Source organism: Sitophilus oryzae, unplaced genomic scaffold (assembly GCF_002938485.1).
Source record: "Sitophilus oryzae breed Bouriz unplaced genomic scaffold, Soryzae_2.0 scaffold_684_pilon_pilon, whole genome shotgun sequence".
NCBI classification, from domain to species: Eukaryota; Metazoa; Arthropoda; class Insecta; order Coleoptera; family Curculionidae; genus Sitophilus; species Sitophilus oryzae.
This window is the reverse complement of record NW_022147289.1, coordinates 1,286,069-1,312,672: the sequence shown is the minus strand read 5'-3', so window position 1 is coordinate 1,312,672 and position 26,604 is coordinate 1,286,069. Positions and strand designations below refer to the sequence as shown.

The 26,604-nt window shown below is 33.7% G+C and overlaps 1 protein-coding gene across 1 annotated transcript; it reads right to left on the bottom strand.

Annotated features, from left to right (window-relative positions):
* Positions 1-59: 59 nt before the first annotated feature.
* LOC115888172 (vam6/Vps39-like protein) lies at positions 60-26,194 on the bottom strand. Its single transcript, XM_030907788.1, has 15 exons — positions 26,026-26,194; positions 25,785-25,952; positions 25,626-25,726; positions 25,358-25,567; positions 25,071-25,301; positions 22,870-23,067; positions 22,656-22,804; positions 21,231-21,375; positions 15,765-15,987; positions 13,835-13,986; positions 12,072-12,305; positions 8,057-8,254; positions 7,266-7,511; positions 2,917-3,053; positions 60-793 (listed from the first exon to the last, which is right to left on the bottom strand). Exons 1-15 carry the CDS (start codon positions 26,093-26,095, stop codon positions 733-735), a joined length of 2,523 nt encoding a protein of 840 aa, XP_030763648.1. The 5' UTR covers positions 26,096-26,194; the 3' UTR covers positions 60-732.
* Positions 26,195-26,604: the final 410 nt, after the last annotated feature.

Sequence of the window (26,604 nt, the reverse complement as noted above, 5' to 3'; positions counted from 1 at the left end):
AAAATAGGGGAGTTCTTATTTTTCATTTTCAAATTTTAAATAAACAATACGATAAAATTCTTAAGCATATTTAGGTAATTCACGGTATATTTCTATTCATATTTTTTTTAGTTGCATCGTTTTACAATGGGATGCATACAATGCACAAATATTAACTTATATATTAATGTACTTAATAATAAATAGAATTAATTAATTAATTATATATCACAGTATAAATATTATTTTTGATAGTAAAAATACCTATAAACATAAAAGGCCCATATTATATAGTTCGTCTCAGGTAACTTTTCCCAATATGGCGGAACACGATACGTCAAAGCATTCAAAACAGACGAATTATTTCAAATTAATTAAGAGATGATATAATGTTAATTATTTAAACAATTTATATTTAAATTATTATTCTTTTAAATGCTGTTAAAATGGACTCAATAAAAAATAGTAAAATAGCAAGAAAGATAGATAAGGGTTATAAAATAATAGAAATTTTAATGCAGAGTCTACCTCCGCAGACATTTGTATCAACTGCCTAAATATTTTCATTTGAGCCTAAACATTACTATACACGATGTCAAATGTCAAACGCAGGAAAAGTTAGGTGAGAACGACTATATGTACGTATAAATTACCTAGATACCTATTATAATGGTTAATTACACTCAAATAAAAGAAGTGCAAATTTTCATCTTATCATAACAAATATGTACTTTTAAGCATAATCTTATTGTGTTAATTCTTCTCATGACACGAATAATGCACTACATCCCCATTTGGATATCTAACGAGAGTACTAAAAAATAAAGAAAAAACATCAATACATTTCAAAATACAGATCATATTATAATGTAAAAAAAACGGCGTCGCAGTTGCTTCTGAAACGACAATCGATGATAATTTCTGTCAGAGTAACTGCAAAACACTGTCCAAAGTTGTCTGTAATTTCAATTCACAAATTCTTTTTTCTGTAGTTTTTTGCATGTCATCTGTCGAAATCTACCTCGACTTACAGATTGTCAAAAGCTACAGTAACACCGTTTGGATCGCTTTTCCATTGAACCAAGCGAATACGAGTTTTATTTTATCTAACAAATTTGCTACAATTTATTTTTCTTTGTTTTGTCTGTTAATCAGTTAATGTCTATAGATATAACTATTGATAAAAACTTCTTACGATTCGCTACATTTTATTATTTCTTTTCCTTTAGTCTTTAAAGTTTCAAAATCATTTATCTCAAAAGTAAGAAAATGTGACTTAGATCGTTTTTCCCCTGTAGTCTTCAGTTTGTTTGCAGAAATCATTATTGTACCGGGTGTCCCACTAAGAATAGCTCTCGGCTGTATCTCGAAAAATATTAGTCGTAGAGCTTACGGAAAAAAATATTTATAACTAAAGAGAGTATGAGAAATTGCTGGAAATTATTTTCAAGTTTGTATAGCGGCCGCTAGATGGCGCAACTGCTATTAAAAAGAAGAAAAAGGAGTTTTTACTCAATTTTGCCTAGATAATGGATACTATAAATAATAGATTCTTAAACTGCAGTAAATTTTGCATATTTTTTGTTAGAACCATTTTCCCGTATCTGCCAAAATAAAGTGGTGGGGGAAGGTTAGATCTGTTTCTATTTAAACATTAATAACTCCGGACTGGATGAACGGAATCTAACAAACGGGGGCTCGTTTAAAAGAGCGTTTCTTACTCTATATTATAGCGTATAAACAATAATAATAAGCTTTTGAATGTCGACGCTAGGAGGCGCTGTCTTACAATTTAACAAACATTGCGAGTTTTTTCAAAAAAATTAAATGCGATAGTATACAGGGTGGTCCGAATTGTATTCCGGAAACTTCGGCAGCATATTCTGCAGGTAAAATAAGTATAAAAGTTCTTATAAATGTATGTCCGAAAACGCTTAGTTTTGGAGATACAGGTTGTAGAAGTTTCATTTTTATTTCGATTTTTTCTCAATAATTTCTGAAATAACGTCAATATTTGGATGAAATTGGTGTCTGGAAGTTTTTTGACATGAGAAATTTGGTTTTGATGTCATCATGACTCTTATTTGTAGGGGGCGCCACTTACATGCGTTTTAAATGTTTTGAAGAGTAATAACTTTTCGTCCGTACCTGTATAAAACTACCGAGTGAAAAAATATACATTTCCGTAATTTTTTACGTAAAAATATATATCTTGGTAAAAATCGCTACAAGCAACCGTTCTAAAGATATTTAGAATGGAAATAGTCAATACATGTCATTATTGACTAAAAATAATTATGTTAAGTAGATTTGACTGAAATGATAAATTTGGGAACTTTTTATTTTTCTTCGAAAAAATGATGATAAAAACAGTTTCTGTTGAACTTTTGGCACAAAACATTTCAAATTTCTTATTTCAGTCTAATAGCTATTTAGTCAACATGTTTAATTTATGTCAATGATGACAGGTAGTGGTAAATTCGACTCTAAATATCTCGAGAACCATTACTCGCAGCGATTTTTACCAAGAGATTTTTTTACGTAAAAAACGTGGTAAATTTATATTTTTTTTACTCGGTAGTTTTATACAGGTATAGACGAAAAGTTATTACACTTCAACTCGGTTAAAAAATATGTAGGTAACGCCCTCTACAAGTAGGAGACATATTGACATCAAAATAAAATTTCTCATGTTATAAAAACTCCCAGACACCAATTTTCATCCAATTACTGGCGTTACCCATAAAAAATATTTTGAAAAAATCGAAATAAAAATGAAACTTCTAAACCCTGTATCTCGGAAAGTAAGCGTTTTAGGACATACGTTTATACAAACTTTTTGACTTATTTTTATCTGCAGAATATGCTGCCAAAATTTCCGGAATACAGTGCATATTTCTAATATTTTTACAAACGCTACTGTAAATATTGTATTACCTTTGGTTTCCAAAACGTTTCTTACACACTGGACAAACGTTCAACTCAGTAACTAAAATTCGTTGATTTTGCAAATTTAGTTTCAGTTCTTGGCACTGCAAATGCTCAGCATACAGCAATCCTTTCAGTAATTGTACCTGTAGGCAAAATTATATAGGCATTTACCTTAAAATATTCCTTCAGATTAACCTAGAATAAACTAAAAACGATATTACTATAAAAAATGTCTATACCCATGTGGCGGATTCATCTCTCCAAAAAAATGCTTTATGGGTATTTCGCCACTGAACTGCAAGAAAAATCTACAAAATAAAATAGTTATTTTTTGTAAACACTTCTGCATTAAACCTAAACGGACGCTGCTTGTCAGAAGTTATGTTTACAGTTATAAAAATTTGCCTAATAAAGAAAAAAATGCTTAACGTTTCGGAAAGTTTATCTCTTTCCGTCGTCGGAAGCAAAAAAAATACAAAGAATAAAGATAACTTCTGACAAGCAGCCTCCGTTTAGGTTTAACGCAGAAGTGTTTACAAAAAATAACTATTTTATTTTGTAGATTTTTCTTGCAGTGCAGTGGCGAAATACCCATAAAGATTTTTTTTGGAGAGATATTACTATACTTTGTTTTTTTAGTGGTCATAAAATTCCACAATTTTGACATAATTTCACCCCCTTTTCAGAGATTCCAATGGTCATCCTTGAATTTGGGACAACGTGTAGCGGATGTCGCACTAAGAATTGGTCTCGGCTGGGTCTTGGAAAGTATTAGCCGTAGAGCCGCCAGAAAAAAAAGAAGAAATTATTATCAAAGACGTCATGAGAAATCGTTGGAAATTATTTTCAAGTTCCTTCAGCCAGAACGGCTGCTACGAAAATGGAATTTTACAAAATTCTGTCTAGGTAAGGGGTAGAGGTGGGAATTCTAGTTCCTTAGTTCTAGTTCCTCCAGAGAAATAGTTCCTTGAACTAGGTCTTTAGTTCACAATAGTTCCCGACTAATATTGACATCCCCCTTGCTTGCTAATGCGTTTCGTTGTCAGCCAGAACTATTTACAGTATGATCTGTATAATTTATATAATGTACGGAGATATAACCAGACGTGTAATGGTGTATGCTAAAAACATATAGGTAAGTTTTATTGCAGATAAAAAAAATAAAAAGAAACTCAAATCAGAGTTTAAAAAACTATATCACAAATCAATTGGAGCAAATATTACAACAATTTTACGAAAAATTGCATTTTTCCTCACTTGAAGCTTTTTGTTTTTGTCTAGAAATTCAGAATATCTACTTCGTTTTATAAGATATTTCTTAATTTTAGGGACCTAAAGTGAAACATTCCCATAAAATATTTAAAAAACAAACTAAATTCAAAAACAGTATCCACGACAATTTTGGCCGAATCCATCGTCGTCGCCTTGTATTATATCTCGGATCTGCCGACTGAATAGATTCCCGTGAACTAGTCTTTTAATAGTTCCCCTATGTCCGGATCCGATAACATAGGGCTGGCACTCCCTACGCCTGCCTAGCATCAATCGCGCTGGCTGATCCATACGTAAAGTAGTCTTTTATTTAGTTCCTCTAGTTCCTTTAGGTCCGGATCCGATAACGTACGGCTGGCACTCCCCACTCCTGCCTACCATCGGGCTACGCGCGCTGGCAGATCCGTCGCCGTCGCATATTATTCCTTCCTCAGAATACAAAATATTATCTGTGCAATTCGCTAATTTTGTCCTTGTTTGATTACGGAGATGTGGTATACGGCTCTTCATTGACTCAAATAGTTGCCAGATCCATTCAAAAACTTCAAAATTCCTGCATGAGATTTTCGTATAATATCTCATTTCGTACACATATTACGCCATATTTAAATCAATTTAATATTCTGTCTATGGTAAATAGGCGAAAACTTCATATGTTAACATTTATCTACCGTATCTTACAAACTGGCCAACCGCCTTATTTAAAATCATTGTTTATACCTTTTGACCACACTCATGTAACAAGAAATTAAATAGTTTCAGGATACCTCAACATAGGACGGCTGGCTTTCGGAAATCGTTTTCTTTTCTTGCGCCGCAATTATGGAATTCTCTTCCAATCAGTGTTAAATGCTTTAAATCACATTATTTTAATAAATACGTTAAGAATAATTTGCTGGTTTTACAATCGAATATAATATAGAACTTATTTCTAAATTTATCTTTTATCTTTTGTTATTTTGGCAAACTGTGGTGAACGGGCCTTTAATTTGATATGGTTTTGACTGGCTCACTGCTCAGCTTTACAATTTTGGAAAATATTTGTGTATGTGTTGAAATTGTATTTATATACTTTTTAACATTGCTAAATTGTCTTGCAGACGCTTTGTTCTGTGCGCTCGGGGTTTCTTTTTGCTTTGCCGGTGGTCCTCTGTTTTTCTTACGGGTTTGTTTGTTGTTGGTATATTATTGTATTGAAAATGAAATTCTGTTTAGTTATTTTTTACAGGGAGTGTGCCACACTGATGCCTTTGGCAATCAGTGAATCGGTTTTGTAATCGCGGTGCACTCCTTATTAGGCTATTAGGCTATAGTTAGCCAAAGTATGGTTTGTATTTTGTATATTTTTTATATTGGGGCCTAATAAAAATATTTGATTTAATTTGATTTGATATTATTCTATATGGGTCACAGTCTCGATCTCGGAATAGGTCCTGAGGAACTAGTTCTTTGAGAAACCAGGAACTAGTTCCTTTCATTCCGGGGTCGGAATAGTTCATTGAAACTAGTTCGTCCACGAACTACACACCTCTAGTGTGGTGTACCGTCCTCGCTGCTCGCGACGATACAGGCGATTTACGATTTATGCTGAAACCTTTTTTTGTCGATCCCGAGCATTACGCGTCACGCAACTAACATCGGGTGTAGCGTACCGTCCTCGCTGCTCGCAACGATACAGGCGATTTACGATTTATGCTGAAACCTTGTATATAGAGGACAGAGGATAACCGTTTAATCACTTCACTCACTAGTCGGTTTTCAGAGTAATAACCTGCATTTTTGAACAGAAATACATTACTTATTTTTGTTTTGTTTAGACGTTTAGATGGGATATATTAATTATAAAGATTTTTTCTCCAGACTTTATATTTGAAGATTTATAGTTTTTTTAACCATTGATGTAATAATAAAATGTTGTTTTTTTCTGTGTAATAATTCAGAATTAAAACATTTGAAAATTCATAATACGTCAGTTTTCGACTTTCAAAATTCCATTTAACAAAACCACAGTTGTTTATTTGGGTTAAGGCTTTGGAGATTTTGCTTTATTTGCATTTTTAATTTTAAATTTACGTCTTTTCTTGTAAAAAAAACTTTGCTTGTAGTTGTACGTTGGGAGACTATATTGTGATAAAAGTATAATCGAAATTTAGTGTGATGGAACGTAGATATAAAGTGAATGATTTGCGAAATTTGCCAACAAGAACAATAACAATATTGCTGTATATTTTATTTCATTTTTTTTTAAACAGTTTTTAAAGCGACAGCTGACTCGTTGTAAGCCTTAAGCTCGGCCTTAAGTAAAATTTTAATAGTTAATATTTTTCTGTTATGAGGGTTCACAAGAGAAAGAGGTTGAAAACCCGAAACAATCATCATTAACTTTTTTTTTTCGATTATTAGTTAACCTGTGCCCAAACAATACAGTTATTAAATTCAATTTTAAAACTGGATATTATGTGGCACAAAAACTTAAAATATGAACAATAACACAATACTACTACAATTTATTAGGCACTACAGTTTATTTTCGGTGAAAGTACGCTATTAAAAAGTAAAACAAAATATATTTTTTATCTCAATGACCGACCGCCGACAAATAAACAATAAATAACGAACCCTTTTTAAAAAGCCGCCCGTATTTCCTAGAATTACTTGGTTTCATTTGGCCTGAAAGTGTGCTGAAAGGTTGCCAGATTAGCCACAAAGTCGGAGTTAAAGAAACAAAATCAGCACAATTTAAAGCAAAACCTATGAACATTTTATTTCCCACATGAAATTATACACGAACATATTAAAAATTATTAAAAAAGTGTTTAAAATAATTAGTATTTATTTTTATTACAATATTATTTAAGTCATTCAAGTACATGGCAACAGTGTGTTAAAAACAGCAAGCTAAATCACTCACACCCAGCGGCGAGTATTATTCAGGTTTCGATCGAGATATTATACAGAGAACATTTTATGACCGAGGATTCCTCGGATGATCATCCGATTATTGGAATCCTCGAGGATCAATACTCGAGGATTGAAATCATCCGATTTTTCCCAACACTAATAAAACCTATAAACATACTTACACGTCGTTCTTCTTGTACAACTTTCTGGAGAGCGACCAGTAAAAATTTGTGCAGTCTTGACACGGGAATGTCGTCAGGTAAGATGGTCAATATGTCGATGGGGTTGATTTTCGAAGCGTTCTCTTCCAGTAATTGCAGAGCGAGTTCCAAGTCGGGTTGCGCGGTTTTCGGGGACAAAGTTATTCCGGGCAGACTCAACGGAAAGCTGTCCGGTTTAAGGATGATGTTAATTAAGTAAACATATACCTGAAATAATTATTAAAAAGAAAAACTAAGCCTAAGAATAAATTCAACTTTTGAATAAAAAAATTAAGGACAGAGTGCATAAAAAAATTGTGTGTGCACTATGATCTGTGCATATTTGAAGTGAAACAGCTATTAAATTGAAGGATATATATTCTTATTCAAAGGTCTAAACCGTATAAAATTGTAATTATTTTGGAAATACGTGCAACTTTTAGTGCGCATGCGCAAAGTAAGGTCCTCGAGAAAGACAAGCTTCTTGAACGTTTCATAAGTGCAATAAAGAATGTTTGAAAATGGCATGTCGTGATGTTGGAGACATATTTTTTAATGCTAAACTTATGGCGTTGATTTATCCACGTAAGTATATAATATGATCTAGGCCTCTCATGCACGAATACATGCATGAGAGGCCTAGATACTTTTGTTAGACCTGCTTTAATCTTTTTATTCAAAGGTTGTTAAATTTAAAAAAAAAATACAAAAATGGAGTTAAAGATTATTTTTATATTCAAATATTCTGCTATAGTAAAAAGTATTATAGATACCTGCTGACTTCCAGATATACCACTATCGTATACCCGCTTGCAATAGTCTTTAGCCTTCTCTAAGTCGCCCAAAGCTCGAACATACAACGCTACAGCTTGATCGTGTTTACCCAATCGTCCAACAATGATCGCACGTTCCTCGATCAAACAATCCACTGGGAAATCTCTTAAAACATTTTCCGCAGTGTACTGTGTGCTCTAAAAAAATATTTTAGCCATTGAGAAGAAAAGAAATACGAGTGTTGACAGACAGATAAAATAAAAAGCGGCTTACAGTGTTGCCGGTTTTTACGTGTGTAGGCAGGGATATGTGTGGATAGGTAATAAACTTTGCATTCTTCTCTCTCTGAGTTACAAGGTCGCCATAGCGATTCACTTCTATTTATTTCGTATCAATTAAACTTTTAGTTACGTAATCGAGCTTGAGGCAACGAAAAGCACGTCCATGACGATTCTTCATTGTAAGAAACTACTCAATATATTAGGAGATAGGAACAAAGTGTCGCTAATATGGATACCGGGACATGTCAGCCTAGAGGGAAATGAACGTGCTGATTCCCTCGCCAAAACTGGTGCAGGCTTGCCATTCGTGGGCCCAGAACCGACACTTACCGTACCAAAAAATCTCGCAAGAGACAGGCTCTGTGAATGGGTTAGGGGTGCGACGTTTAGGGACTGGTATGACAGTCCCGGAAAGGAACATGCCAAGACAGTCCTAGCATAGCCATCCAAACGTAGAACAGATGAACTCCTAAAGGCTGGTAGGAACGGAGCGCGTACGCTTACTGCAGTATACAAGGGCCACTGCCGGTTAAGATCACACCTACAGAGGATGGGACTGGTGGAAGACGCCGAATGCCGACTCTGTATGGAAGATGACGAAACAATGAAGCATGTTATGTGTACCTGCCGCGCTGGGACAGGACCAGGTTTGAGGTGTTTGGCAAACCCACGCTAGACCTATCAGACCAAGAAGACATATCACCCTTGGACAGAACGGCCTATGTTGAAAGGCTGGGTCTTGAGGGTGAACTTTAATGCTCTTTTTCTATTAAAGAGCTTGTAGAAACTGAGCCACAATAGGCCCTCGCGGCCGCAGTGGAGGGTTCACCTGGGACCCACTCTTAGTCAAATACAAATACGTAATCGAGAACGCGATTTTTAAATTCATTGTTGCCAACCATGAACATATTTGGTGCCGTGCTGACTAACTGGGATTAACTGATTAATTGGAGTTTTTGGTTTAAATAAATAGTGTTGTGATACTTTAAGCTTGAAAATGTTTACTAGCAGACCTTGCAGTCAAACATTGTTCTTTTTAGAACCTTTTTTAGTGCGAAGCGTACAAGATAGCTTAATAGCCGTAAAAAACTCATCGCTCGCAACTTTATTAGAATATGTTGAACGGGAAAGCGGTAGTAATGGCCCTTTATGTTCCCTGGGTACTGTTAATCAGGTGGGTTTTATTGATGTAAATAATAACTGTTTATATTTTTATAATTAATTTATTTTTTTCCTAAAATATTTTGATTAAAAGAAAATATATAAAAGGGGGCAACGCTGTGCCGGTGAAGCTTAATCACCGACTAAAAGTTTATTTGGTATGAAGTGTAGACAAGTAAGTAAACGTCGACCCAATACCGTTCTCTTGTCGACCCGGTATAAGTTGCAGCATATATATTAAAACGACAGTTTGTGGTCGCACGCGAAGCAGTGAACAGTGAGTTCGAGCCCGGAGTGCCCCGCCGAGTAACCAGCTGCCAGCCGCCGATCGCTGCCGTACTGCGCAAGGTAAGTACCAGCCGCCGAAGTGATCGAGGGTAGGTCGTATTCTTTTTATTATTACTAGCGTTTACTCTACTACCTAAGCGCGTTATAGGGGTAAGGGAGACAGCAAAACTTACATTCGCTCAGATAGGCCAAATTGTGTCCTCTTTGCAGGTTGTGGGCTATTTGACCGAATTGCGTGAACGCGTGGATCGTCATCCACCAGGTGCTTGGCCGCCGCACTGCGGACAGTTTACTGCCTTCAGTGAGGATAGCTTAGGTGGACCTGAAGTTTGGTGATTCGAAGTCAGTACCAGTGCGCCGTCATCCTTGCTAGTTTGTCCGTCTTCGGACAAATTAATGAACGATGCGATAGCCTCATGACCCGGGATTTTGGGGATAGATAGTACATTAAAAGCGCATTAAAAGAGGGAATACGCTGTGCTAGGGCAGGTCGCTAGGAATCGTGGCTCTTCTGGGTTCTCTCTGACATCTGCTCAGGCATGACGTACCTCTCGGGAAAGGTTAGTTAAGGGCTAATAATGAATTACTTTTTTAAGGGACAGCTAAGGTAGTTCAGTAAACGCACGGGTCGCGAATATTTAAGGCGCTTGACAGGATCTCGCCGAAATCCCGAGGCGTCCGGATGGTACCGGTGTGCCGTCCGGACGGTGCCATGTAACAGTGACGCTCGATGGGATCTCGCCTAAATCCCGAGGCTGTCACCGGGCTGTGTGTGTGTGCTGCGCTTATCCGAACGGCGTACAACTCGCCGACGCGTCGCTAACTTCGACGCCAATCTGGGACTCGCGTCTGTGTTCCACGGGACGCTGTTAACTTCGAGGCCAATCCGGGACTCGCGTTTGTGTCCCACGGGACGCTGTTAACTTCAACGTCGATCCGGGACTAGCGTCTGTGTTCCACGGGACGCTGTTAACTCCGACGCCGATCCGGGGTCCGTGTTTCGCTGTCAAAAGGACGCCGCTCCGATAAATACGTTGCTGTGACCATCGGGACGCCTGTAAAGACGTCGCCGCCGCGTATCTGTAGAGTGTATTGCTCCGGTACCCACGTGTCTGTGTCCAATGGGGCGCCGCTAACTCCGACACCGATCTGGGACTCGCGTCGTCGTGTCCAACGGGATGCTGTTAACATCGCCGCCGATCCGGGAACCGCGTCTCTGTGTATAACGGAACGTCACTTTGGGAACGCGTCTTGTGTTCGAGTTCGAGTGATAGAGTCAGTCAGATAGTTGCGTATTGGGAATAATCGATCAGAACTCTAGAGGTACGCGGTTGTTAGTGTAAATTTTGCTTTACGAGTTTCTAGCATTCATTTTATTTTACTATTGTTACAATTCGAGAACGTAAAGTTTCTTTGATTGCTTTTGTACATAATTAATTTGTTAAATAAAAACCTAGTGTTACGTTATAGTTAATTGTGTGTTTTATTTTCTTTTCATCTCATCACTCCCTGGTATCTCCACTGTATAAAAGCTACCCGTACTGGCACTAGTGGTCTCTCAAACACTTTAAACTTTGAGGGTGGCGCCCGAGTAATGAACCAAGGCAACTCGGCGTCCGTAAGCGTTCTCAAAAAGGGAACCTTACAGTACGTTATAGCGTTTCCGGAACCGGTAATTTCGGTACCATGCCTCTCTCTAAGGAACCGGGATTTCCAGTTTTTTTTCGGTACTTCCGGTACTAGCAAATGTTTGTTCAATGATGGTACAGTTCGTTAAACAGCAAGCAAGGGATGGTTGTCCAAAGTACAATCGATAAAAAATTGAGGTTTAAATGAAAATAATATCAAATTATTAAGTAGTAATCAGTCATGAGAAAATTAACCTCCACACAAACAAGATCACAAATGACTTTCAAAAAAAACTCAAAGCACAATTTTTTGAATTATAACTACAACCAACAGCACCACACAGTAAGGCACTCTTTTTTTGGCAATCCGTCTCTGTGCTGGGACGCAACGCTCGAACCTCGCAGGTCGACGGACGGAACTCAACTGAAACGCTCTGCAATCTGCCGATATTCGACATATTGTAAAAACTGGCAGAAAATATTTGGGAGAGTGCAACTACTCCTTTCCTTCTACTATGCTTGTATGATTTGAAATGTTGATGTAAAATCCGGCAATACAGCATAGAAGAAATATACCAACCCAATTTTTATCTCTTTTATTAAGCTGTCTATTAAGCTACCATTTACACTATCTCATATACGAGACTGTTACTAACCTGCTGTAAAAATTCCAGTAACTTTACTCTTATAGGCTCGGACTGTTCCACTCCATCTTTCAAAATCTTTTCTCTGTATTGGTGCACCAAAGCATTGTGGAAAAAGGGATTGTCGTCTTTCTGAATGACGTACTCTAAATAAGGAATCGCCAATTCCTTGTGCGATTTCAACAAGGTGTCCAAAATTCTTGGCCTAGGTAGATTTTCAACTTCAGGAATATCTTCGGTAAAAATCTGAAACCGATATCAATGTCTCCCTTATTTGCTTCCATAGGTAAAAGAAATAAATTTGGATTGGAATGCTCGGCTTCCCGCCATTCAAAGGCAGATAGTATTTCCGCTGTCAAACTCAGAATCTTAAAAAAATTAAAAAAATCCATGGCACGGTGACGTTAGGGTGTCCGTTATTTCCCAAGTTGATTTTTTTTGCTGCCGCCCTCTGAAATTTTAGGTTTTGCTCTAAAAAAAGTTATCCAACGTAAACAAGCTCTTAATTTTTAATTTAAACCGTGCCGGAATCATGATACTTTTCCCATTGAGATAACATGGGATTTTCTGACCTTTTGCATTTAATTTTTTATCTCAGATATTAAGCAGATGAACCCACAGCTTCGACAAAGACATTTATATTACGCTCTACAAAAAAAGGTCTCTTTGGTTTTTTCCATAAAAAAAACATTCCTTTAAAAGTTATTCGCGGTCAAATATTAAATTAATAAATATTACTTGTTTAATTTAATTAATTCGATACAAGTGATATTTAAGATAAAAACCACTCGAAATTTGCAGTGAAAATTTGATTATAAACTATGTGCATAACTTTGACCGAGAATAACTTTTAAAGGAATGTTTTTATGAAAAAACCCAAAGAGATCTTTTTTGTAGAGCGTAAAATTTTGTATTAGAATATGTCTTTGTCGAAGCTGGAGGTTCATTTGCTTTAGAGATAAAAAATGAAATGCAAAAGGTCAAAAAACCTCATGTTATTTAAATGGGAAATTATGATCATGTATCATGATTCCGATACGGTTTAAATTAAAAATTAAGAGCTTGTTTACGTTGGATAATTTTTTTAGAGCAAAAAACTAAAATTTCAGAGTGCAGCAGCAAAAAAAATCAGTTTGAGAAATAACGGACACCCTAATGTCACGTCTTATACTGTACCAATATATTTAATAATTTTATGCATCTTGAACTTCTAGAGTATGAAAGTATATTTTATTGTATAGAATACCAAGTTTTTTAATAAGTTTATTTTTAAAATAGATACGATTTATTATACTAATATACTAGTAAATTTTGTATTAGAATATGTCTGTCGTAATTGTCGAAGGGTAATATAATCCAAAAAATAATTAATATCCGAATAACAATATTATTTTCTCTATTTCTTAGTTTATATATTTGCCGGGTTAAAATTTTAATTAATTTAACAAAAATATCTCATTATCTTTGTCTTTGACAAGGATAATCAGATAGTCGAATGTCGCTGACGTGTCTTCAACAAAAACGAAGCGAATTTATTTATCCACGAAGTTTATAAGATCTAAGGGATGTACTTAATTTTTTTTAAACAATATAAACTGATCTCAGACACACCCTAACACGCATATTTGACAAATAATGATGACGTAACGTTGAACGATCGCTAAACAGACAGTACATCGTCCTTATGGGCACTTTCCAATCAAAACTTGTTTCATTTATCGATATTTGCTTCTAATTTTTTAGTGACTTTGATTTCGACAGTTACGTTTTCTAACCTTCAAACCTTCCTCAGGAGCCGCGTTCAAAACCCACTCAGAAAATTCCAAAATTAGGCCCATATTTTCTGAGCCTAAATGATGCAAATAAGTTACGGTTTTGTCGATGTCGTTTTCGGATTGTAAGAGCTCCAGTGCTCTTCTGTGTTGACCTGTAAGCATTATCCATGTAATATAGTACTCTACTATTTTCCAATAAATACGTCATCAAAATATTTGACGAATGCACGTCGCAATGTTGCCACGTGTACTTTTACAGTCACTTTGACTTTCGACAAGTGACGTTTGAAAAGTTCGTATAATCCTTTGAATAAGAAGACTAAGGAAGGAGCATATTGCTATCCATGTATTCATGCATGGTGGGCGGAAAAAGCACCATAAAAGCTCTCTAGGGTGGGGATCCTTGACAGTTCTGTTTGACGATTCAGTTGACACATTTGAATTTGATTTGAAATTTTGTGGATGTGTCAGTCTTTACGGAGCTTATTTTATGTTATTTATTATTTATTCTACTACTGATAGTTGTATAAAGGTAATTAGCAGAACTTAAATTAACAGTGACACTATCGCGATTTATCGAAAAAGACTCTAAAATAGTTGGTTGTGTAGCGTGCGGTAGATCTCGGCAAAAATTGAGTGAAATAATGGAACAACTTTTCGCTAGTAAGTGACTATATAATATACATACGTGTAGTAAACCGATCATTTAAGAAATTCACTTAAATTAACTAAATTATATATTTTTCTTGCATTTTAGCTTTTATTTATTACTTGTAAAAGATTAGATGTCAAAGAATTTAGATACGTTAATTTGACTTACCTGCTTCAGTAGCGTATCGGATGTTTGTGTTAATAAATACTTATTATTACTCTGTTTATATCTTATTATATCTCTTACTCTGTTTGGTATCTTCAAATTTTTGTAAATAAAATGTGAATCTCGTAGAACGCATGCATAACTGAATAGTCGCAGAGCTTAAAGCAACCTGCTTAATAGCCTCAATAATTGTTAGTCGTTAAGAAGGAAGGGTAAATCAGTGAAAGTCCATAAAACGTGACCACTCATAAAAAAGAAAAGCAGAAAAGTACTTTGCCAGAATGGCCCTAGCAGCCTAGGCGACGCAACTCTCTCCTGAAAAGGAGAGTTTGAGAAGAAAGAAGAAGAAGAAAATGTTACACCGAATTTGACAATGACACAATCACATTTTTGCTAGTATTTTAATTGTAGCATGATTGTAGCTTTCTATGGACCTGTATTATCAATTTTACTAATTTGAAGGTAGATTTTTGAAAATGCATTGATTTTTGCAATGCGTCGATATTCTCTTGGGGTATCCTATTTCAGGCTGCTTCAACTTCATGCATAAGGGTTGATAAAGTCTGCGGATGGTGTTCTAAATTTGACACTCTTCAAGCCATTATGACCCAGACATGTTTAATGGGAGACAGATATAACAATATACTTATTCATTCATCAACAAGACATGTTCAATGGGAGACAAACCATAATGCCGACAGTATGATGGTCATGACGTTCTCTATCAAACTGTATTAGATTTGCTTCTTTCACCCCATCGTCTTTTCACCCTTGCCCGACTATTGTGCGTCCCCAAAACAGAAGTAGGATTCGTCCCTAAAGACCACATGATACCATTCCTAATCCCATTGAATCATTCCAGGTGGTTACGCTGATGTTCAGGAGTAAGAGGCAGCATCAAATGCGAACAATAATGTTGTAATATATAATTACAACAAATTATTGAGTCTGCCCCACGTCTACCATACATCATAGTTTTACATTTTTTAAATAAAGTTAGAACGACACTGATAAACCGGAATTTAAGTCGGCCATATTTGAGGCCCATCGCGGTGTACCTAAGATTTTTGATATGCTCCTTCCTTAGTCTTCTTATTCAAAGGTATAACCTACCTTTAGTTTGATACAAAATGATTAGTTCCTTATGGCGACCTTTTTTCTTCAGTATTTTTTCAGTCTCCGCAAAATGACAGTGATTCAAGCGAATCAACGGAGCCACCAGAGTGTCGTTAGTTTGTAAATAACATTTCAGCAAAGTCGTATCGATAATTTGAAGCAAATGGTCAGTAGATTTGCTGGATTTTTCGCTTAAATTTCCTCGTGCGTTTGATAAACCCTGTAAGTGAGTGATATAGAACGTTGATATAAAGATAAATACAATGATTAAAGAATACAAGAACGTATAACAGGGTTTCCAATATTTCGTTTACATAATACTACGTATTTTTGGAATTAAAATAAATTTATTGGACACAATTTACCTCTCTGTAAACCTGCCTCATTTGTTCACTAGACGGCATCAAACTATAAAAAAATAAACACGTTTTAGGCCAGTAAACGTAGCCGAGTATTATATGTAAAGGTGAAAAAAATTAGTAACCAACCAATCTCAACGGGAATATGTAGCTAATGATCTCCTATTTAACCCCTCAAAAGTCCCATTCGGTCCCAGTAGGGGAAGTTTGAAAAAAACCGCCGCCATATTGGATTTTTTCGTTTTTTTCAAATATATAATAATATACTAACTGCATAACTTTTTTTTCGAAAAAACTAAAGACATGTTTTTTGTAGATAATTAAATTTAGAATATTTTACCTCCAATAATTTTTTTTCTAAAATAAATAGTAATAGAGATAGAGCAATTTTTTACTATACGTTTTGTAAATTTTCCAGTTATTTTAAACCAATCAGCTATACTTTTTGGCATTAACAGTATAGTGTTAATATAGATAAACCAAGTATAAATTTGTGCATTAAAACAATTAAAGATAATGTTTAAATATTATTTATAAAATAAAATTATTGTTAAAAAATTATTACTAAATTAAAGTTATTAAATAAAAACTGCTATGACGCCATCCTGAGCGTCATTTTCGTTCTCAACTAAAATACAAAAGTTTGTACAACTGATTCCGTAGCACTAACCACACTTTGAAGAACATTTAAGACCCAGTTTTCTACAAGAGCAATTTTTAGAGCACTGACTCTCTTTGCAATGGCAAAAAATTACTCATCTTCTGTTGATTGAATAAGTGTCAGATTACCTTTGTGATCTTTCTTCCATTTATATTGTAAGGGATCTAACTTGTTACCAATCCATTCATGAATCTAAAATATACAACTTATAACATTTCCTATAATAGATATAGCTTTCCAGTTACTTGAAAGTATGTCCTGAGTAAATGGTGTTTTGCAGAGTTCTCAGTTGGAGGCAAATTAGCTAAATTAAAAGTAATCTTAATGGTCTGTCTTGATGTAACCCTATTGTATAGAGTGTATCTCAGATGGTTAATATGTTTAATATAGATAGCTTGGGCAGTAATATAGCTTTAAAATTCTTCAAAGCATTTTTTTCTAAAAATACTTTGAGGTATTGACAAAGATCGTTATCTTTTTTCACTACCGACGAGGCACATTTTTTTTATTTTTTAAATAAAAAGGAGATAGTATCACAGCCCGATATAGCATGTAAAAACAATATGTGTTTTTTTAAATGTCGCATTTTGTCTTGTACCTCAGATATTTTATCACCTTTTGCTGCCTTTCCCGGACGAAGCATGGATATATTTGTATGTTTTGAATGGTATAGAAGTAAAACCATAATATCGGTATCCTCTGAGACAACTGTTATATGTTTTTTTGACATAGATAATTCCACACCTGTTGAGGCGATAAGAAAGTGAGAAGATTTTTTCCAAAAAGCATAAAAAATTGATTCTAAAAATATCCAAAATATCTGAGGTACAAGACAAAATGGGACATTTAAAAAACACATATTGTTTTTACATGCTATACTCTGTTTTTTTTCTCAGGTAAGATTTCGACAGACGATGACAGAAGAAAAACAGATGACGTCCCATACCAATCTATTTATTTTACTAAAAAAAGTTTCTAATAATTTTTAAGTTATCTATGGATGGGTTTAAATATAAATCCGTCATACGTCGTGTCTTGTTGTTTTTAACCAGTTTTATTGGTTTATTTAAAAAATGACAGATCGTAATTCAATTTTATTGGTTTGACGGAACGATGAACGACAAACGAACGCCGATGCGTATGAACTCGCCTTTAGATTTTGTCATTTTTGACGCTTGTCAAAGTCTTGCCAAATTATAGGTTATAATTTTGTGTCAACTTTTGTTAAATACCCTGCGTTTTGGAAGATGATGCATTTTGATTCGTATTATTACGTGTGTTTTGTGTCTTTTCAAGTCAAGTGGAGGAAAAATCGAGTGAAAATTAACTGTAGACCCAGAGCACAGCCAGAGCACAGTTTATGGTTAATACTCGCTGCCCAGGCAGAAAGTCTTATACACCAATGAAGTTGCCATCGATAAAGTTTGTATACCATTTCGTCGTAGATAAGTGCATCTCGTATATGGTAGAAGGATCAAACTAAACACATACTAAAAACTGGAGTAGCTGTAAAATATCGACATCACACGATAGGTAAATAATGGATTTTAGTACTGCAGAAAAATAATGTCAAAAGGTACTGGTTTAAAAAATTAAGATAAGTAATAATTAATAAGTTAATTAATCAACTTTTAAGGTATAAAATTTGGTAGGTGTTATTATTAATAAAATAGTTTGTTTTATTTACCTATGTTGTTTTATTTATTCCTGTGGAATATTACAAATTTGTATTTGTACATAAGTTATATTGATAAATATAATCATAAATGCGGGTAGTTTCATAAAGCTTGAAAGTAAATAATAGTTCTTTTTTATATTTTTTTGGTATGTAGTGTCCTGTTCTTGTTTGTTATGTATTAACACATACCGTTTTTATTAAATAAAATAACTCAATTACATTTTTGAGTTTTATACAGTTTTTTTCACAATATTTTGAAGTACCCTGTCTCTTGTCAATCAAATTTTAAATATATCCTGCTATGCGTTCCAGTTGTACCAACTTATTTCTTTGTAAAATAAAATAACTACTTTGAAATTAAAATGACAGACACATCTATCACTGTCAAGGATCTTCTCGTTGGACAGACTATATATCGGGCTATGATACTACCTCCTTTTTATTTAAAAAAAAATAAAAAAATGTGCTTGTCAATACTGAAAAAGATAACGATATTTGTCAATATCTCGACGTATTTTAAGAAAAAAATGCTAACAAAGATGACTTGTTTGAGTCAGGATTAAATTATCTTTTAAAGCAATATCACTGCCCAAGCTATATTAAACATATTAACTATCTGAGATACACTCTATACAATAGGATTACATCAAACAAGCCCTTAAGACTACCTTTAACCTTTAATTTGGCTAATTTGCCTCCAACTGAGAACTCTACAAAACTCCATTTACTCAGGACATACTTTCAAGTAACTGTAAAGATATATCTATTATAAGAAATGTTATAAGTTGTATTTCTTAGATTCAAGAATGGATTGGTAACAAGTTAGATCCTTTACAATATGGATGAAAGAAAAATCAAAAAGGCAATCTGACACCTGACTGATCCTGACCTACTAAAATTATTTTTTTTTCAATTGCAAAGAATCAGTGCTCTAAAAATTGCTCTTATAGAAAACTGGGTCTTTAATGTTCTTCAAAGTGTGGTCAGTGCTACGGAATCAGTTGCACAAACCTTTGTATTATAGTTGAGGACGAATATGACGCTCAGGATGACGTCAGAGCACATTTCATTTATTAACTTTAATTTAATAATAATTTTTTTAACAATAATTTTATTTAATAAATAATTTCTAAACGTTATTTTTAATTGTTTTTATGCTTATATTTATACTTGGTTTATCTATATTATCACTATACTGTTAATGCAAAAATTATATCTGATTGGTTTAAAAAAACTGGAAAATTTATAAAACGTATAGTAAAAAATTGCTCTATCTCTATTACTATTTATTTTAGAAAAAAAAATTATTGAAGGAAAAATGTACATTTTGCTAAGCGCTTTAATATTTGACTTTTACAAAAACCAAGAAAAAGTACGGCAAGGTTGCAAAACTACCCCCACTCCTACACACATTTTAGTAGAAATATTGTCCAACTCCACCGACCGCTGATTTTTTTTTCGTAAAATGGTCCTCATAATATTTACTAAGGTAATCGCAAAACAATTTCCGATGCACGTGATCAACTTTGAGTGACAAGCGATGGCTACAGCGCTGCCAGATTGTGATGGATTTATAAGATGAATCTTAATTTAAAAGTAATATTTGAGTAATTAATTGATTTATTTGTTTTATAGCTTATTTTACTTATTACATATTGGCAAAAACTAGTTCATTATGAAGATTATTCTAAGCGTTATTATGTGTTAATTATTTATTTATTGATGTACATCGTACAACGCCATAAGTGGTAATAACAAGTTAGAGGGTGCTATTAATGCACAAACTAATAATCACAGAATTTAATTAAAACTAACGTAGAAATAACTTTGAAAGTGGTGTAATGTGCTTATCAATCAAACTTACTTCTCTGACTGCAATCAAGGGTAATAAAGGACCTTTATTGTCACGTTTTCGTTCAAAATAGTTTATCAGGGAAGTTTATCTACAAGCTCTTTGCTTCGACTGTTTAAATGCTTCGGCATATTTTCAACACACAATTTTAAGAAACGCAGTACAAAAACTCGAAAATTTAGTTCTTCAAAGAACTGTTTATGCTTAAAAGTATAATTTAAAAAAAAACTATTAAAATGGGCAAACAAAAACGAGAATTACTCACAAAGATTCAACAACACGATATTATACAAAATAATAACTGACATTAGGATAATTGTCAAATAATAAACGATAAGCTTGCTGAAAACGGCGCAATGTGACCAACATTCAACATAGTGATAATAAATTTCGGTTTAAACTAATTTTTGCAGCTTTAATCTAAATAAAATATCTGTTACAATCATTTGCTCTATAAAGTCAAATGAAGAGCTGCTCGGTATCTTAAATTATACAACAAATTCAAACATTTTTGCCAAAATTTCATTTAGTCAGGTTTATAGACTTTAGTGGCAATGTGTCAATGATTGATGACGTGCATCGGAAAATGTTTTGCTATTACATAATACATTTTTCTCTTGTAAAAAACGCGTCATCACAGAGTTTTTTAGAAAAAAAAGATAAGTAAATGTATATAAAATAGAAGACAGAGAGAGACACGTAAAAAATAAAATTAAAAACCATCAACTAATAATTAAAAAAAAATATTTGTGAAACAATTAAAATTACAATTTTTATTTAATTAAACATTCTTTATATTAACCCCCTGACACGGCACTGGCCAAATAGCTTTGAGGTCAACTGGTAACAATTTGATTTCTGGTGTTATTCGTCCTTGTATTCTTGAGCCACTGGATAAATACAACATTCTTACCTTTGTATCTTGCAATCTGTGTCTCATTTCCGTTAGATATTCTATCAATGCTAAACGACTATCTTCCAGTTCTTTATCTGTTAAATCTTTAGAAGAGTCGGGATATTCATCTTGCTGACCTTGCGGTAATAAATCAGGAAATAACCTAACAAAAAAGACATGCATAAAAGTAGACTTAACATATACGGCCATCTCTCGTGAGGAGATTCCTCACATAAAAATAAGATTAATTTTTTATATCAACATACGTCCGATTCTGCTTTGTTCCGTAGCTACAGGGGGTTAAAGTTTTCATTTTTTTCGATTTATTATAATTTTCTTTCAAATGCTTTTAGCGATTCGAATGAAATTTTGAGAGTAAAAGATACTATAACTGCGACATGTTTTAATGCTAAAAAAGTGTGGACGTATTACCAGAGACGTGCATATAGGTTATCACTGGCATATTTTTCTATAAAAACATGTGCGCCACTGACCTTTTTTCTCTCGTTAGAAAAATTTTATAGGCCGTTTAATGCCGATTAAAAGTTATAACTTGATATTTTGTCTATTTCGATCTTCATGATGAGATAAACGCAATTTAAACTAGAAGCAAAATTCTTAAAAAAATTGTACAATGGAAAAAAAAATATTATTTTTCCTTTGAATAAAAAGATTAAAGAAGGAGCATCTTAGATTGACCGCGAGGGGGTCCTAGAATGGTCGACTTAAAAAATATATACAAATATGATGTACGGTAGACTCAATAATTTATTGTTTTATTTTATGTTAATAAATATCGGTAGTTATTAAAATTGTTATAAAAATATATAATTGTAATAAAAATTGATAAGTTATAATAATTATTTATTAACACAAACATCCGATACGCTACTGAAGCAGGTAAGTCAAATTGACGTATCTAAATTCTTTGACATCTAATCTTTGACAAGTAGCAAATAAAAGCAAAAATGCAAGAAAAAATATATAGTAAGTTAATTTTAAATGAATTTCATAAATTATCAGTTTACTACACGTATGTATATTATATAGTCACTTACTAGCGAAAAGTTATTCCATTATTTCCCACGATTTTTGACCGAGATCTACCGCACGCTACACAACCAACTATTTAACAGTCTTTTTCAGTAAATCGCAATAGTGTCACCGATAATTTAAGTTCTGCTTCAATTTCCTTCTAGATTTACTATCTTTAAACAACTATCAGTAGTAGAATAAATAATAAATAAGATAAAATAAGCTCAGTAAAATCAAATTCAAATGTGTCAAATGAATCGTCAAACAGAACTGTCAAGGATTCCCACCTTAGGGCCTTTGTCCGTCTACCTTGCATGAATACATGGTTAGCATTATACTCCTTCCTTAATCTTTTTATTCAAAGTACTTTTCAAAAAAAATTGACAAGTCTAATATTATAACACTAACCGGATAACATCAAAAGCGTCGGTCTCCAATTTTAAAAATTCATTCATACTTTCATGGAACTGTTTCTTAGCAAACAAATCATAAGCTAAAAGTGTTTGAATATTGTGTATTTTAGCCTGTTTTTCCTCTTCCGATTCATTTGAGATTTGCTGAAAGTTAAACCGACATTATTAAACTTTTGTTTTTGAATTGCCTAAAAAAATCAGTAACTTACAGTTAATTTTAAAGCCAACTGAAATTCCTTGGAATTAACTAGAATCTCACGCTGTTTGGCAACATCTATCGCTTTAACGCACCATACTTGGGATAAAGACGCTGCAAACAATACACCCGAACTTGCCTGTACAAGAAATCTTACTTTGGGCATGTCTGGCAATGTTTGAATTGTTATACTGGGTTCCAGAGTACAGACCTAAATATAACTTATGTATTTTGGAGCTATACAAAGTCCCGAAACAGTGCGTTGGGCCTCTGTAGGCTGTGGCGTGCAGCGTAAATCAATAATTATTTTTTATTGAAAATTGGGGGAAAAATGTTCAGATTTGGCAACACTGCACAGTCACACACTCACGCGTTACTTCCATATTTTATCTCTTTCTTACACATTGGCCTTTCAGTCATTGCGATCTGTAGAGTACGTGGCAGATTGGCAATGGCGCAACCTTTACCATCCCATTAGAGACAATATAAAGTAAATTCCAAACCGTCTTGGAGTAAATAATATGGAGCCCCTTTATGGAAAATTTTATATGGGAATTGCGCGATAACGCAGAAGTAATGAGTTATAGCGTAACGATGTAAAAAATTATTTTATGATATTGTCTGGGGTAGGCAACGCCTTTTTGTCTACATTATATGCACGCCATTGTCTGTACATCCTGTAAAAAAATTGTTTAAGCGCTTACCTAAAATATGTACTAGGGTCTATTAGAGCGGCGTGCGGTGACAATTATAGGCGGGGAAGCGAATCGGTAAAAAACCTTATTTCGAGACATTACTTTTACATTTTCTTAAAAAAATTATAGTCTAAGAGCTAGCAACGTTTTCGAGAAAGTATTTTAAGACGTCTGGCTCTTTGATATATCTTTTATTATGCTTTCTGGAACAGTATGCGGCCCGTCTGACTGCCGATACCCGTTGAAGACTGCCAATACCCGAAAGAAGATCCAACATTTTTTATTAATTTAGTCCTATAAATTCTAGTATTGAATATAAATCGAACATATCTCCATAGCGCAGTGCGTAGAGTTTCCGACCACGAACCGATGATTCAGAGTTCGAATCCGGGTCAGGGCAAAGACTTTTTTATTTTATTTTCGTTTATATTTTGATAGTAAAGTATTAAATAATTCTGGTAATTAAAAAAAACAAATATTTAAAATTGAGATATAATTAAAAATGCGATTTGGGCATCTTTGAACCGATCAGGACAAGGCACTAAAAACATTAGACGATCAAATATATTTTTCCAAGGCTCCATGATTAAAAATTAGTGTTTTTAACACAGCCATTCAGCACTCTAAATTGAAATTTAAAATACAATTTTGTTTTAAGTGAAAATGTCACAAGTTGACATATAATATGTCATTCGATTCAGAGCGTCATTTTCTATCAAATAAAGTAAAAAAATACCGAGGGTGTAAATTAAAAATCAAAAGTTGTAATCATTTCCGGTGAGACAGGAAGTGACCAAAAACAACTGAATACGTCAATCAATCCTTATTTATGTCATATACTAACATACCAAGTCTCTTTATTTTATTTGAAAAAAATAAAAAAGTTATAGGGGTGAGCAACTTATGAGATGCACACGGTATGTATCTAATATAATACTGCAAATATCTGCTAAACTGTTAACAACTTTAAAATACTTTAAATGCGTTGTTCATTTTTTAATTCTGCACCCAACCGAAAAATATATACAGGGTGTTCCATTTAAAAAGACAAAGAAAATTTATTTTGTATTTTTGGCGGAGAATTTTGAACACTATATTATTTAAGGTTATAATATTTATAGCAAAGTTAAATACAGGCCAACTATAGTAAATACCTAGTATAGTTTTGATTTCAGGATATTTCTTGAGATTTTATTTTTTATAAAGACTGAAAAGATATTTTTTATTGATTTATTTATTAATATCTCTGAAACTATCGAAACAGATTTAATAATATCTTAGAACTATGTAAAGTGATCAGAAAGGAAACCAAAAATGCAATAATATACGTGTGTTCCTTTTAAAAAATCATCCCAATCCACTCAACCTTGTGGAATTTAAAATATTTTCCTAAAATACGTCCTATTACATACTTTAGATTTGCACTTATACAAAATTCATAAGTTTTTTATTATAGGAAGTACAGATGCCAGATGCACTGTTGCAGGACCCTGCAAGTAATTGAATAACACTTTCTTACTTCAATACAATCAGTAAGAACTCCTAGTGTGTAAGGTTCATCATGTGCTAAGTAGGTAGGTATCGCAGACCATTTCAAAGTTTTGTTTTTTTCAGTCTCTCCCTCCGTATTGACAAGAACCGTTTGATTTTCTCGACATAATGCAAAATGGGAGTCGGATATCTGTAAAATACATGGATCTGCCGACTTTGTACTACTAGTAGGAAAAAGATCAGTTTGTTTCCCATTTTCCTAAAAAAATTAACTTGAATTTCTAAACTAGACATACAAGGGCTTAATTTTCAAACCTTCACTTTTAATAGAGCGTATTCATCACGATACCCAACACATATTACATCCTGGCACCATGCCATTGACTTAGGAATATCATTTAACAATATATCTTTACCAAAAGAGTGAAATTCATTTTTCTTTAAATAATACAATTGAATTTTACGCTTAACTGCAACGGCTAAAGATATTAATACATGGGTGTCGCCTGTGGTTGAAACAATTTTCTAAAATCAATAAAAATGCCTTCTCTAACTTTTATCAGCTATATTTTAAAAATGTTACTTGTGGATTAACAGTAAAATACGTTGCTCCTTTGCTTTCTGGTATTTGATGCAGTGTGGTAAAATTAATTGCATTGATATCATGTAATTGGATCAAGTTATCTGTAATTTAACAATTTGGTATAAAGGAAACAAATTTATTAGGCAAGTTTATAATAACCTGTAAGACTGACAAGCAAGTTCTGGTCTGGAATTATACACAACTGTTGTATTGGTTTTTTACTAAACGATTTGTTGTATCGCATCAATGTTAGTTCGCATTTAGAGTTGTTTTCTAATTTGTACATAAAAAGGTGTCCTTGTCGAGTACCCACCAACAGAGTGTCATCTTTAGAAATACAATAAATAATAATTTTAATGAAATATTAATGTTAGCATCTAGAAAAAAGCGTAACACTTACCGTGGGCAGCGATGGATTCTATTTGATGATTTAGTTTAATAAGAGAATGATTTTGATAAGCTTCGTGCATTATAAATAATGTTCCGAACGAACAAAAATTTCAATTTTTAAAAAAATATTCAAGAAATTCTCATTTGTTTTATTTACCTCTAAATGTCATTGTCATCATAATGACAAAATGCAATAATACGTCAGCAAATGGCATATAAATATAAATAGATGTATCATATATAAATATTAATTATATATGATAAAATTAAGAACATAGTAGGTGAGTTTCAGATGTTTATTTACTGCACTTGTTCAAAGAGACTACGCATGCGTATACCGTAAATGTTGCCAGGGTTGCCAAACTGAATTTTAATCAAAGCCGCACAGCCATACGTGAGCCATACACAGGCGCTGATCAGAGTGATCAGTGTAGAATTTTGCTGACCCTTGATTTATGACATTTTACGATATTTCCTAAACGGCAAAAAGCAGCAAAAAGAAGAAACAGCAGCTGTCTCATGAACCGTCCCTGAACGCGAAATAATTTAAATACTAGATCTACAATCCGGCAACATCATCTAAGTGCAG

Excerpts from the sequence above, each read along its gene's own strand:
- LOC115888172 (XM_030907788.1), bottom strand. The coding sequence starts at position 26,095 with ATGCACGAAGCTTATCAAAATCATTCTCTTATTAAACTAAATCATCAA. Across the intron at positions 21,376-22,655 it reads GACGCTTTTGATGTTATCCG|GTTATTTCCTGATTTATTAC; the intron begins GTTAGTGTTATA and ends CTTTTTTGTTAG. Across the intron at positions 8,255-12,071 it reads TACTGGAATTTTTACAGCAG|AGCACACAGTACACTGCGGA; the intron begins GTTAGTAACAGT and ends ATATTTTTTTAG.